At 39.1% G+C, this 15,666-nt stretch overlaps 1 protein-coding gene and 1 long non-coding RNA gene across 2 annotated transcripts in view; one reads left to right on the forward strand and one right to left on the reverse strand.

The window, feature by feature from the left end:
• Positions 1-10,638, forward strand: part of NEXMIF (neurite extension and migration factor) — a 132,172-nt gene extending 121,534 nt beyond the window's left edge. The window contains exons 2-4 of the mRNA XM_079123012.1: positions 3,267-3,392; positions 4,059-8,412; positions 9,002-10,638. Coding sequence (XP_078979138.1) covers positions 3,314-3,392; positions 4,059-8,412; positions 9,002-9,095 — 4,527 coding nt within the window. The 5' untranslated portion in view covers positions 3,267-3,313 and the 3' untranslated portion in view covers positions 9,096-10,638. The remainder of the gene's footprint in view (positions 1-3,266; positions 3,393-4,058; positions 8,413-9,001) is intronic.
• Positions 1-15,666, reverse strand: part of LOC306650812 — a 183,615-nt gene that overhangs the window by 106,009 nt on the left and 61,940 nt on the right. The window lies entirely within an intron of this gene.

Here is a 15,666-nt window from a genome sequence, read left to right on the forward strand (position 1 = left end):
TTGTGGTAGAATAAAACTGCTCATCTCATGGCAGCTGGGAATGGAAGGTAGGTAGGGAGGGAGGGAGAAAGAAAGGGAGAGTAAGAGATATTCTAGGGAAAAAGAATACCCTCTAAGGTACACTCCCAGTGACCTACTTCCTCCAACTAGACCCCACCTCCTAAAGTTTTCGCCACCTCCTAACAGACTATTAAATTATTAATTCATCAATAGATTAATCCATTGATGAAGTCAGAGCCCTTATGATTCAATCACCTTCCAAAAGGCCCACCTCTGAACACTGCTGTCTTGGGGATCAAACCTTCAATACACGAGCTTTCAGGGGTCATTTCAGATCTAAATAATTACATCCAAAATGAAATATCTTCTGTAACTGTATCCAGCCTATTATCTAGAGAGCATTCATTACCTTCTCTCCCCTTCCCAACTCATCAAGCTTCTGCACCCAATTCTACCTCTTCTTTATCTCTTGCCAAAGTACATTTTCCCTCTGAACCCAATAAAATTTCTTTTACTTCGAAGCCATAAATCCTAGGTCCCAGGTCAGATTTTACCATTAGAGAGAATTTATGTCCATAGGGAAATAACATCCCAAAGTTATAGTGGCACTAATATGTCTCCTGACATAGTGTTCTTGTACTGTCTGACAAGAATGGATAATTGTTGAAACTTAAATGTATTTCTTCTTTATATATTTCATAGCACATTAATTTTTACTAATAATCAATACTTCTCTGAGGCAGCTATTCATAATTTTATTACCTGAAAAGTGTGGAAGCACAGGACAGTAACATGTAGAAATCTGTATTTCTGTAACCTTGTTTCAGGAAGGAATTGGGAATGGTAAGAATTATGTAGAAGTAATTTAGTGTTTTAAGAAAATATACCTTCTTGGCATGGTGGTACATGCCTGTAATCCCAGCAACTTGGGAGGCTGAGACAGTAGCTTCACAAGTTCAAGGCTAGCCTCAGCAACTTAGCAAGGCTCTGTCTCAAAAATAAAATTTAAAAAGCTGAGGATGTAGGTTAGAAGTTCCACAGGGGTTCATCCCCATTACCAGAGGAGGAGGAGGAGGAGGAGAAAAGGAAAATTAGCCATCTCTTGGTCAGGAGACGTGGGTTCCTTTCACAGGTCTGTCATGATTTTTATGACCTTATCTATCATTGTCTTTCTGTTCCCTTAGTCTTCCTGGTGATAAAAGTGGACTTCCTCATAATTAACTATATATATCAGGGACAAGACAGCATTAAAATATTGAAATATACAAATAATATGGCCCTATCAAGTCCCTGCCAAAATGGGATTAGTGGAGAGATTAAAGAGAAATAAAATGGTGCCTGAAGTTCTATCAAGTTCTTTAAAAAGAAAGATGTACATTGCAATCCATTATGGCAGTATAATTTCATCTGACCCACAGGGTCCTTTCTGAAGCAGAGGCAGCTATTCAAACTGTTCACTTTGTCTCATCACAAATTAGTCCTCCTTGACAAGGACTTGGGACTTCAACATTGCTATCCACTCCTCTTCATCATTTCAAACTCTCCAGCCCTTGTTTCTGTTGAAAATACAAGTAAGCATTTCTTTCTCTTTTCCCTGGCACTCACAGTTTATTGGCTACTCATCGAGGACTCATAAAATGAGGAGAAAGTTTGGCAATTCTCATATATAAATGTTAAAGAAACACAGAATCACCTATATTTTTAAAGACTGAGATATTGTCTAATAGAGATTTCTTATTTTATTGAAAAATAGGCCCAGATAGGTAAATATCTTATGGATTGACTTGTGTAAAACTGTTACTGCTTCTTGTTCTCTCAAAGCTGGATCCATCTTTTATAGTATATGTACATAGAGATACTCCTTGATTTATGATGGGGTTAGGTCCTGATGAACCCATCATAAGTTGAAGATATCATTAAATTTAAAATACATTTAATATACCTAACCTACCAAACATCATAGCTTGACCTACCTTACCTTAAACATACTCAGAACACTTATTAACCAATAGTTGGAAAAAAAATCATTTAACACAGCCTACTTTTATAATAAGTTGTTGAATATTTCACATAATTTATTGAATACCAGTACAATGTAAAAGATGTTGGCAATACGATATACTAAGAATGTTGGTCATTTGCCTTTATGATTGCATGACTAACTGAGAGCCATAACTCACTGCCCCTACCTGCCATCATGAGAGAATATCATATCACTTATCCCTCACTCAGGAAAAGCTCAAAATTCGAAGTACAGTTTCAACTGAATTCATATCACTTTCATACCATCATAAATTCAAAAAGTCATAAGTTGAACCATTATAAGTTGGAGATCATCTGTATTATGATAAATGAGTATACCATTCAAATTCTTGTTATAGATGCTTGGCTGTCAACAGTGTGTGCTTTTTAATAAAGGGATGAATACTTACCTGGAGAGAATGTCTAGGGATGGAGCAGGGGGCTGGAATGAATAGGGATGTGTGATGTTGTAGTGGCACATTGTAGATACTTCTATCTCTGGGGCCTCATCTCCCATCATTTTGTATATACCTACAACAAGGTCAGGAGATGAGGGGATAGATATGTGTACTATTCCTGGAAAGTATCAGATGATGCTGGGGTCTTTTCAGAAAATCTAGATCTTATTCATTGTTACATTTTAAAATCTTGCTCCAGGTTTGAAGGAACACTTGTCAAAATCTTAGTTAAGATCCTAAAATTGAGAAACCAAGGAATTCAAATTCCCTACCTCTTTCAAACTTAGCAATCAAATTTTAAGGCACAGAATGAGAAAATCTGAGTGGATTATGAGTTGGTTTGTTTCTGAAGAGCTTTCTGACCATCTGAAGTGGAAATGAGGCAAACAGAAATAAAGATAATCTTAACATCCACATACCCCTTATTTCAAGTTAGCCTGGACTCTGCTTTGCATCCTTTCTAATTGGACACCTATGATTAGGTTAAATGTTTTTACTAACTGGAGGAAGATATAAGTTTGCCTGCTCCCTCAGATTTCAGTTTTGAATAATATGGTGGCCTAGTGGGAATAGAGGGGCCTAGGATGTATGAATGAAGTATGGGTTTCCAAATTGACTTATATGGTAGGCATAAACTAAAAAACAAAAATAGCAGTAATGAAGACAGTTTGGAAACAGGTAAATCACAGTGAGCCTTTTAAGAACCATGTAGCTAAAACAGCCTGTAAAATACAGAATAAAACTAGTTTAATGACTGATATATATATATATATTTAAAATGTGCAGGTTGGACAGCATTTGGACTTGGAATGAAACAATAAGAGGTTACATTCATGGATAACCAACAAGATAAGACTATTGCTGCCTCAGCCAACGGAGAAAACACTCTGATTAATGGGGTCAAAGAAAATGGTAAGGGTAATGGTAATTATGGAATACAATCTCTCTCCTGGTAGTCCTTTGTTATTACTACGGATTTTCAGTATCCAAAAAGTTGGGACAGTTTGAGTCCAGGATGCCTCTGTGATTGATGTTAATCCTAAACTTTAGTCCACCAAAATTTTAACTAGTCTAGAAGGGTCTCTGTGAGGCTTCAGATATAGCCACTTTGCCCTCCCAATTATGTCTATCAAATGAAGCTCCTCAGAATTCCCAGTTAATCAGAAATATACTCTGATGTAAAATTCAGAACTTCTAGAGTCACTAGGTGCTTCCAGAATATGATTCTGAAGAACAGGCCTGTGTCTCATATCTTGAAACTAAGAGTATCCCCTCTGAAAGCCTTGGCTTTCCAATTAATCAAGCAGTCCAATTCTTTCTTCATTTCTGAAGAGGGCTCTGACTTTCTCTGAGGAAAAAGCTGGAGCTAAAAAATATTATTTTTCACTTGCATGAATGTTCAATACGAAGTCAGGATTATTCTTGAATGTTCTGGCTGTGGTTTCCAAAGCTAGAGAAATAGAGGCATAGCTTATATAATAAGATCAAGTACCAAAAACTGATCAAAGGAAAGAAAGTTAATGAATCTGGTTTAAGACCTTTAACTTTATTCATGTCATTTTTTTCCCTTTTCTCTAGATGCAGAGAACCAGGATGTGGCAATGAAGTCATTTGCAGCCCTAGAAGCTGCTGCACCAATCCAGCCTGTACCAGTGGTACAAAAAGAGACCCTAATGTTTCCTAGGGGTCTCCTGCCTCTGCCTTCTAAGAAGCCCTGTATGCAGAGCCCTCCCTCTCCTTTGGGCCTGATTGAAGCACCTGAGCATGCTGCTAATAGTGCTTCTGTGAATGCCATCTCCCTGACATCTGGTGTTGCAAAAGGCCTGAACACATGGTCACTGCCCAATGAGTGTGAGAAGGCCCCATTTGCTATAATGGAGCCTGCAGGCATGTCAGCTCTGAATGGAGACTGCCTCATGCAGCCAAGCCGGACTTGCTTGGGCTGCTTCATGGAATCCAAGGAGGCAGTAGATCCTGAGCCAGGGATCAGTCTGAAAGTGGGTGATCTAAATAGGGATTATGAAACATGTGCAGTTTCTGATATAGGGATTCAGTGCATTAATGCTGGAGAAAACATGAAATATGGAGAGCAGCTGCTTTCAGACCAGCTCCTAGGCTTCCCCCTGCATAAATCAAGGGCAGCAGATAGACGAGAAGCTGAGAAACCAGACATTGACTTGGAAGATCCAGCTCAGAAAAGTTATTATGAGGCATTACTGTTAGATAAGTGCAATACAGAAGAAGCTTTGCTTGCAAATTCCAATCAGGATTGGGGTTACTTTGAGACTTTCATTAGTGAGAGTAAGATTGAACTGCTTGACCTTTGTTCTAAGAATGAGCTATCTGTCAACCTGTTCTCTGAAGAAGATGTGGATAACTACATGTTTGATGATGACGAATCAACACTGGGCAGTGATGTCTGCTCCCTGAAAATTCGATATGAGTCCTTTCAGGACAATGTTCGAGACAAGACCACCCTTCTGATGCAGGAGGATGCACAATTCAACTTTTTTCCCAGTGTCTTTACTACCTGCCCCAAGCGGGAGTCTAAGAGTGGGGCCCTGAAACAGAACAGTGATCTCTCCCAGTTCAAGGTTCCTGATGTGAGCATCATCTGGGGGGAGGAAGATAAAAACTTGGACAAGAAGAAAGGCAAAGAGGAAGGACATGAAGACAAAGGTGTAGAGAAAAAAGATGGAAAAGATAATGAAGAAAAACCTGCCTTAAATAAACCATGCAATGGAACCGATGTAGGGCAATTTAATAATCCAAAGCAGGGCCATCTTGCTAATTCCTTGGAAACATCAGGGAATTACAGTGATGAGAGTTCCTTCATTGAGGTCTCATATGATGCCATGGGAGAGATCAAGGACTGTAGCCGCTATATGGCTCGGGACACTAATTCTGGCAACTCCTCCTCCCAGCAGAACTATGGGTTACGAGCCAAGAGAAAAGTCAGATACAGTGAAGATTACCTATATGATGTTGACTCACTAGAGGGTGAAAAAGTAAATGAGAGGAAGGAATGGCTGCCAGGTGGTTCCAAAGAGGAAGATGATGATGAATGGTGTCCCAAAAAGAGAAGAAAAGTAACTCGTAAGGAGCCCCCTGTTATTATCAAATATATCATCATCAATCGCTTTAAAGGTGAAAAGAACATGCTGGTGAAGTTGGGTAAGGTGGATGCCAGTGAGACAACAGTGAATTTGAGTGAGAATAAGCTCAACAAGTATGCCAAGCTGGCACCTTTGAAAGCCTTCTGGCAGAAGAAGAAAAAGAGAAACAGCAACATAGACTCCATCAAGGCACCCTTATGCCAAAAGCAAAGCTTTGAACCAGGTAGCTTTGAGGTATCATTCCTGCCACCTGCTCGTAAACGAAAATCTAAACTTGGCAACAGGCACAGGATTCAAAGAATCCCATCCATGGAAACTTCAGCAAGTAATAAGCAGGTTTCATTCTGCAATGAGCAGAGGCAAACTAATCGCAAGGAAGATGGAGGCCTAAAAGGTACACTGAAGTCAGCACCTCTAGCTGCTGCCAGCTGTGCAAATGACATCACAGGCCCTGACTCAGTGAAAGTCAAAGCCCAAGACACAGAGTTCAAGGGGCCAGAGAGGAAAGTGCTCAACAAAATCAAATTTAAAAGTGAAGCTAGGTTAAAATCCAAGAAAATCAAAGCTGGGCAAGAAAGCAAGCCAATTGTTCAAATGAGCTCTCTCTTGGAAGATCAATCCTCCAAGGCTAATTTAAAAAATGAAGTTATTCCAGGGACTTCAAACAGTTCTCATCTGTCTGAATTTCATGAGGCCAAGGCTGCTAAGAATTCCACTTTCCTACCAACAACCTGCTCTTCTGAAATGCCTCTATCACCTGCTAATGTTGCCACTAATATACCTGTTATCCCTGGAGGGTATCTGCAGACATTGTTAGATGCTTCTGACTTGTCCAATAATACTAATATCTCATACTTCACCCACCATTCTCCTGAGCAAAATGAAGGCAGTCTCACTCCAACAGAGAAATCATTTGCACCTCTCCACCCTAGCCAGGACTGTGTGCTCTCCTCATCCTCTGACTCTGAGCTGCAGCAGTCATCTCTTAACTTCAAAATGGAATCCAGTAACTATGAAAATGTATGGCCCAACAAAGCTACTTCTGGTTCCCAGGAATTTATGGCTGAAGTCTCAAGGGAGATAACCTCAAACCAATCCAGTGAATTTGAAGCATCCCAAGTAGCTCCAATGGAAAATAATCTCACACCTACAACATACACTCCAGTCGGCCTCAGTAGTGGTGGTGGTAGTTGCAACAAGGTCCTATATGCTTCTGTGCAGGACACCCAGCTCCCATCTGATGATTCTTATCAGTTATGTCACTTTAATAATGGAGATATCTGCTTTCCTTTCCAGCAGGGCCCAGTCAGTATGGATGATGGTCGGCTCTTCAGCTTTGATTCAATGGCCCCACTCTCTGTCGGCTCAAACAATTACTGCTCCTTAAGTTTGAAGTCCTGTGAAAAGGATGGTGATGATGATATTGCTGATGACTTCCTGGCCCACTGCAGCCCCAAGCTGGTGATCCAGCAGAGCATTGATGAGATAGCACCACTAAAGGAGTCTGCTGACCTCCTGGATATCTCCAATTTCACTCCTGACAAGTTCCGCCACTCTTCCCTCTCAGAGATGTCCCCACCTGATACCCCCAGTCTTTCTCCTCAGATTACCAGATGTGAGAGTATCAAGGCACTAGGAACGCTGAAAGGGTTCCAAGATGGTGTCCCAGGACCATTGGGCAGCATGGAGAAAATCAAGTGGGACTGTAGTACCCTTTCACAGCAAGTCCAAGCAGATGATGGATTTACTTTAAATAACCATCAGTTTCAGTTCCATATGTTCAATGATGAGGATTCTGTCAGCCTGCTCCAAAAAAACACTTGCCTATCAACATTTAATGACCCATCAGGTCAAATTAGTACCAACAACAAAGTATCAAAATCAAGAAAGAAAAGTTCACCCAGCAAGAGTGGAGCTATGAACCAAAGCTCTTCTCAGAAAAACACCAGGAAAAAGTCCACTAAAACCAACAACAAAGGGATTGAAAAGCCACCTGGCAAAACCTCTCGCCAGGTCCCTAAGTCAACAAAGAAAGTAAAATACATGGCTGCCATCAATGGAGAGAAAATGCAAATGGGCATTGGCCGTGGGGTAGGTCAAACTAATAGCATATCCTCCACTGGGAAGACACTGGCTGACTGTACCCAACATGGGGGCCCTGTCACTTCTATGAAGATGCCAAGTCAGAAGGGACTTTCTGCAGATTGGGTTTTGGGGAAGGAGAGCAGCCCAGGCTGGAGCAACATGAGTATGGGCACTAACACCAACAGCCTCCTGGATGATGACCAACGGGAATTTCAGGAGCCTTCCTATATCTTGTCCAACATTGCCTCTGGTATGGCAGATGTACAGAGATTCATGATGGCCTCCATAGAGCCCCTTTGGGAACCCATGGAGCACCATGGGGACCCCAACACATTCTACTCCCCTGAGTCCAATAGTCTAAAATTAAAAACCCTCAAAATATTGGCTGGGACACCACAGGAATCTAAGAAAAAGGTCAACAGTGGGTCCCCAGGAACCACTAAGAATCACAGGTCAATCAAGGGTGTGAGCAAAAGCAATGGGAAAGCAGCAACAGGTGATCCTGCTCGTGCAGACATGCCTGGTTATAATGAGGACTCTCGCTCTGCCTTCTTTGATAAAAAGTATAGTAGCATGAGCACTTTAGGCAATAATGGACCAACACACAAAAAGTTATATCGTCACAAATCCAGCTCTAAGGCCTTGAGAGATGAGAAGTGTAAGGGGAAGCGTGTGGAGCGAGAACAGGTCCACAAGGATGAGGCTGGGACAGCTTCTTTTGAAAAACTGAGGTAATACTGCACCAAAATGGCTGAGATGATGCACCCTTAGCTTTCCTACTACCTACCGAGCCGCCCTCAGTTCCTAATTTTTCCCCTCTTGAAAGCAAAGTTTGCATGAAAGAAACTGTCCTATTCCCTTTTTCAAATTAAAAAGAAAAGAAAAGCGTGCATGAAAATCCCTATACCTTTAAGCCACCCAAAACATTGGGCAATTTTGTTCTGGCTTGGCTAGGGATAAGCTCTAACAAGGCTACTTTTTTCTTCTGCTATTCAGCATTAATTTTCACCTATTATGAAAACATGCTCTTGAATGATTTTGGAAAGGGAAGGGCTTTGCAGTAAGACAGATTTTGAACAACAGAATTAAAGTCGTGTAGACAAAAAGCCAAGATCATTTCAACAAAAAGAGCATTAGTTGGAAAACAAAATCTCAACACGTGACAATTAGGAGTGCTTTTTAGTACCCCCTGCTATCTGTATCTTTTTCTGCATCATACAGAATCTAGTATGATGTTAACAAATTTAGGTTGTATGATCCCTTTGAGGGACATACACTAAAACTAACTAAGATGGCATAAATTGTCTGATTTTTCTGCAGGGATTCCGACTACAATCTCCTAAAAGCAGAAACAGCATTTTGGGTTTTACCTGTGTTTGAAGAAGAGACTCGCATTTTCCAGAAAGACATTTGATGTTTGTGTTTTATTTCTTTCAAAATATGCCTTGTGGTATGTATGTTGACATGTAAGTGCTTAAAGAAAAGAATTTTAAATTGTGGGAATAAGTCTTTGAAAGCAAACTTTAATCTGATGTTCTATGTAAAAGACTTAAAAAGTCATACAGTTGCACAAGTAGTTTATGCACTATTTACCCACAAGGAAAAAATGGAAAACATTGTGCCAAACTACAAACAAGTGACTGTACTGTACATATTTTTACTTCTATATCAACATTTGGTTGTGAATATTTGGGGGAGCTTGTCCCTGTTAATTTACTAGAAACATTCCAGTGATTCTTGCTATTAACCACCCCCACTTATGTGGATAGCACCTGTAGATCACAGTGGAAAAATATGTTGTGTTACACAATTTACCAAAACTTAAAGGATACTGTTTGAAATGTGCCAAATTTCCTTACCTCATTTCACAGATTCACCCCACAGTTTAAAGCTCATTAATGAATTTTTAATATATATATATATATACACACACACACATACATGTGTGTGTGCATATATACGTACACACACATACATACATACATACATTCTTTTAAAGTTTTGAACTCTGATGTCCTGTGTGGAAACGTGAACAGTTAAACAAGGCACAATAAAGATGTGTATGTTCCATTGTCTAAGAGTTAAAATGTTGGAAAAGTCTGAAGGCCACAACAGCAAAGTCCATCAGGGACCTGAGTATATGCATTTACAGAACCTTTTACAAGGAAACAAAACAGCTGCTTTGAAAGTTTGTTTTCTAAAAGCAAAATCTGTAGCTGAAAATTATTTAAAGTGCAAAGTTATATTGCTGATACTTTATATCTCAGTTTTATATATTTTATAATAGTCTGGGATAAATTATAAAATAGCTATAAAATCAACACTAATGATAAATGAAGTACATAGATTGCTTTTATTTAAGTAGTTTCCTAAATGTTTTATTCCAGTTTTGTCAAAAGTGCACTCATATCATGGCTTTAGTGTTCTTTAAGTGTTTAATTTTGCAATGCCAATGTCATTGAAAGAAAATGTTAAGGCATCTCAGTTTGACCAAACTTATCTTCCTATGAGTTAAATCCTTATGATATCAGATAAGCTGAACAATTTGTGGAAACAACTGATTTGGGCCATATATACTTAGTCTGAGGACAACTAACATTTGATGCCGCACACTCAACATAAGTGAATTTTTTATATAAATTTTAAAATCATTTTTAATTCAGCCCTCCCCCTCCACCTCTTAAAAAAATTTCACAGCTCCAACATCCCTCACTACTAGCCTTTTCTTCCCCTTTATTCACCACTTGACTTCTAACATTTGATCTCTTTTCCTTGCACAGTTGAAGGCCTATGAGGCTGATGACTGATGCATTATGGCACAGATGAGATGATGGACGTGAGAGCGCTTTGTAGATCGTAAAGTGCTATACAGATATAGGGGATTAATATTATTAATGTTGTTGGTTGTTGTTGTTGTTACTATTCTTACTAATATTGTTACTAACCTATTAACTTGTGAATATATAGGCTGGGGTGGGAGGGTGGAGAATAAGTGGGTGGGGAAAAGGGGGACTTAATAAAAAAGGGAAGATGTTTCAAAAGGAAAAATTTAAACAAAATATGAACCTACCTAGTCATTGCCACCTAAATATATTCACAAACAGAGAAGCAACATTTGAAAGTAGTCAGAGAGAAATGGAAGGAAGCTTATCACATATATAAGTTTATACACTTCCCAGTCCATGATTCCTTTCACCAGCCTGCTCTACTACTTACAGCTAGGTAGTAAAATGAACAAACCTGTGTTCTTGAGTGTGTGTGTTCTCAGCATCAGTCTCTTCTGTCTGTGGGGACGAGTGGATGAGGAGCAGTTTGGGAGGATAGTTCAAGCCCATTCCTAGGCTTTGATGCTCTGTGTGCAATGAGCCCTGGAAAATTACTTAGTGGAAAGGCACCAGATGAAACATGTCTCGTGCCCTTCAGCTGCCATCCAAAAGGGAAAATAATCAAACTGGAACACTTTCTTCTATTTCTCTACTCTGATAGCTAGCTGTTTGTACTAAATGCTGTGGTTGGTTCCTAGGAACTGGTCTTTGTTTTGTTTTTGTTTTTGTTTGTTCTGTTTTTCAGCTGAATTTTGGCTTGGAATCACCAACTCAGCCAGTATTGTGATCCCCAAGACTCCAGACCTCAAAGTCACCTGCTGGCTTTTAGGAATGGAGTGCTTTCTATGTAATCAAAAGATGGCAATTAAAGAAGAAATACAGAAAATGTTCCATGAACACAATGTGTTTTTATAAAAATAAATATAGGAGCAGTTGTCCCAGGTTTTTTTAAGTACCAGTTCAGCTTTGGAGAATGGGGTGAAAATGGAATAGGATAGCCTGAAACTGTTGGAAACAATTTCTTTGTCAGAACTTGCTATCATGAGTCCTTTGGAGTGGATACTCTTTCAGTTGCTCCTAGGGAGTCCACTAAGGGCCAATTCCAGGGCATGGTTCATCCCTTTCTCCAAAGAGAATTGCCATTTTAACGCACCTTTTATATTGGCCTACAGTGCATTATATGTTTTTAACATATAAATTAGTGACTTATAACCCATTTTTTTGTACTGAAACATAACAAGAAAATGAGTTTGAGAAGTGAGCAACAGGCCAAGGCTAAGATGCTTATTCTCTTAATTGCATTTAATATCCCTCTCAGTACACTATGTTCTAAGTTGTTCAGCATTTAGCATTTTCTTGGCCCTGTCTCTACACACACCATTATTTTTCTTCCTGTCACAACATAGTAGGCCAAACTTATTGGAGATCCCTTATTCAACCAACTGCCTTAGTGGAGTGAGGACCAATGTATAAAAATAATGTTTTACCATATTACTGATATTAAGTCAGAAATATTGGATTTTCCTTGGTCTGAAATTTCTGATTACCACTCCCTTCCAAACTCTCTGAGAATCTGCTTCCTATTAATTCCTCCCCCAAAGAGTCTCATTTAATATTTACTTTCTTGGAAATGGTATCCTCCCTTATTCTTCTTACTTAATCTCAGTCCTTGTTTTAGAGTTTTTCTTCTTTTAGCCAGGTGCAGTGGTGCATGCCTGTAATCCCAGCGACTCAGGAGGCTTAGGCCAGAGAATCGCAAGTTCAAGGCCAGCCTCAGTAACTTAGTGAGTCCCTAAGCAAATTAGTGAGATCCTGTCTCTAAAAGTAAAAAGGGCTGGGGATGTAGCTCAGTGGTAAAGTGCCCCTGAGTCCAATACCCAGTACCACAGAAAAGAAAATAATAGTTTTTCTTCTTTTATGGTCTTATTTTTCACCTTTCCAAATTGTTAGAGTCTAAGAGCTTTAGCCAGAGTGCTTTCTTCTGGAAGTTTAGAGGGGAACCTTCCCATTCTTAATCATCTTTCATCGCCTTGTCCATTTTCAAATCTGAACACTCACATGTGCACAAACTATCACATCACTGAGGAAAGTTGGACACTCCTTTTCCTTGAACATCTGTAAGAATAGGAATGATCTCCTGCCCTGGTTAGGTGCTGTACTATGTGGAACAGGGTGCTGATACAGTGGCCCTGACCAAGGGTCTTCGAGACTTTGGGGGTTGTGTTTGGGCTGTGGTAACTGGCTTGAACCAGTGGCCGTCCTCTCTGCCTCTCCAGTGTCTCAGATACCAGCTGCCTCACATATGCTGCTTCCTCCCAGGTTTCCCTTCTGACTCTTCTTGCTACTCTGTGCAATTATATGTTAAGGCCTTACCTTTTCCTAGATGTTTTCAAACCTCCTGCACTACCTTGACCATCACTTCTTGAGCCATCTCCCTGAAGTCCTTGGTGCTAGGTGGGCTTTTGTGACAACTTTCACCTTCTCTGACCTTTTTCCTTGCTGGGAAGCATCAGTGTGTGTGCGGGGATGAGGGAGGGGGGGAAGTGTGTGTGTGTGTGGGTGTGTGCGCATGTGTATGTGTGTGTGTAAGAGAGAAGCATAAGGATGCTTCAAAAGCTGTAAACAACTTGAACTAGCATCCTATGTTCTGTTATGTGAGGTCCTGCAGTTCTAGTGAATTTCCGTTTTAGTGGGTTTGACTTAGGGTTTACTGCCTAAAGGAGAAAAACCATATCCAAGAACCTCTTAGTCAAGCTTGCGCTTACCAAGCTGAACCAGTGTAAGGCAGATCCACCACATCTTCAATTTACAAATGCTCTCAGAATCCAAGAAATGAAGAGAGCTAACTTTCTGCGCTGAAGAGGCAAATGGAACACTAGCTAGTCCTATCTACAGCTAGAACTAGAAATGTTTGTTTTCTCCTGTACTATTGAGAAATTATCTAATTTAAGGAGTTTTCATTTTCATTTAGGGATTTTAAATGACTGCCCATCACTACAGAAATAAGTCCTTTTTATAAAATAAAACTGATGTGAGGTAGTTTCTTTTCTAATCATAAAATTCACTAAGCCTGTAATTATGTTTAGAAGGTTTAGTACCAAAAATCAAACATTTTAGTAACAAATAGGGATCTTGTCAACACAATGTAGGCCAGGGATTTTGTAAAGGTTTCTCAAAGACCCAAGTAAGGGAGAAAAGTTTTTAGTTGGGATGTTTAACTTGGGAAACACTGTCATCAGTTTGAGGGTCCTCAACCAGCATGGGATTATTTTGATGACAGTACTCAGGCTATCCTTTAAGGCATGTTTTTTACTCAGCATTAAACAGTAGCTGCAGTCATGAAGCAGAGCTCTCATTGCAGCTACATGATACTTGAGATGTACTCTTGGTTTGAGAATTGTAACTAAGAGGTAAAATTTGGGGGAAGGACAATATGAAAAAGAGAGGCTTAGTACAACGTTTAAGGTATGAATGAGGCTTTTAAAATCAGCATCTGGATAAATAAACACTAAAGACACTGAAGAAACACTCATCCACATGAGATGGAAAGGATGTCTGCCCATCCAACAGGCTCAGGGGTTTCTGAGTCTCAGAAGGACATCCTATTCAAAACGTCGAAAGGAGATATTTAAATCATTCTGCCTCTTAGAAAGATGCCTGGTTTTACAGCACAAAAGGAAAGGCTTGAATGAAAACTAGAAGAGGCCTTTTGTTTTTTACTCCCAGTGAGGAGAGTAGAAATCTTAAGATGCTCTACTGGGATACCTGTAGCACTGACTGGAGTTTGCTGCCTACAGAGTTTTGAATGTAATAGTCCTTAGTTTCCACAGAACTGAATGCACCTCTTTAGTAAGTTACTGATTTATGGTGCTAAAGAAAAGATTATTCCCATTTTTTCTTCTTCCCTAAGCCCCTTAAGCATTTAAGAAAATTTAAAATAAAAGCATTTAGAGGCCCTTTTTATGAATGTAACCTAAGTTTCTGTTTGACATATGACACTGCAACTTTAAAATGTTAGGAAATTATTTGCCTTTTTCTTTTAGAATTAAGCTTTATAAATAATCTGTAGAGTCAATTGAAGTATAAAGCTTAAGGATCACTCTTAAGACGCCTACAAAATCTTGTATATTTTTAAGTGTGCCAATTTGTAACATATTTTGTAAGTGTATATTTTTCTTAGAAAAGTGCTGTGAAGTGTCTGTATGTGAGAGTTTTCCTTTTTTCTGCACCACTAGGTGCTAATAAAAGGATATTTACTTCAAAGTTTCTGGTTTTAGAAACCACAATACAAAGAAAAAAAATACACTTTTGTTGGGAAATTTTGTAACACAAAACATGTTGTGAAAGAGTGTAGTGATCTTGTGCAAAAGAAAATGAACATTTGTGAGCTTCTTGCTGTTTTATAGATTTTCTTGTAAATTATTCTTGTAACACCTCCGGTTTTGTTGTTCTTGTTGCAAAAGTTTTAAATATTTGTGACTGAATGTATGGTGAAACTGTCATAATGTTACCTAGCTGAGTTTTGTTATTGTTTATGGAATAAATAAAAAGAAAAGTTTAAAATACTGCTTTAGAATCATATGTAACAGAAGTCAAACCATTTCTAATTAAATTTATATCCCAAATAAAATTTCTTCATTGTCTAGAGCAGTGTTTCTCAAACTATCTCTGATGAGGGACCAATTTTTCTTGCAATCCATCACAAATCAATACTATTATAAAACACAATAAAAATGAATTTCTAAAGGGTAAAATGAAAACAGATATGCAAAATAAAAGCCCAAATGCATTGGATTCAACATGTAAAATTACATTTCAAAACAAACATAGCATAGGAAAAGAAAAAGAATTGCAAAGTATTAAGACCTTTTTTGAGACAAGTCTACTGTCCATTGTCAAATGGCTATAGAAGGTTTTAAACACACTCTAACACTTTGAAAAGGACCAGCAGCATTACCATCATCTGGGAAGTTGTTAGGAATGCACAATTCCAGATCTTATGCCAAATCTGCTGAATCAGAATCTGAACTTTAATAAGATCCCTAAGTGATTTGAGTGCGTGTTAAAGTTTGAGAAGCACTGAGCTAGAGTTTTGTGTATGGGATGATTTTTCCCCTCAAATTGGAGAATCATTTTCTAGTGTGTCCCATCTTCTAAGAC

Source organism: Sciurus vulgaris, assembly GCF_902686455.1.
Source record: "Sciurus vulgaris genome assembly, chromosome: X".
In the NCBI taxonomy this organism is placed as follows: Eukaryota; Metazoa; Chordata; class Mammalia; order Rodentia; family Sciuridae; genus Sciurus; species Sciurus vulgaris.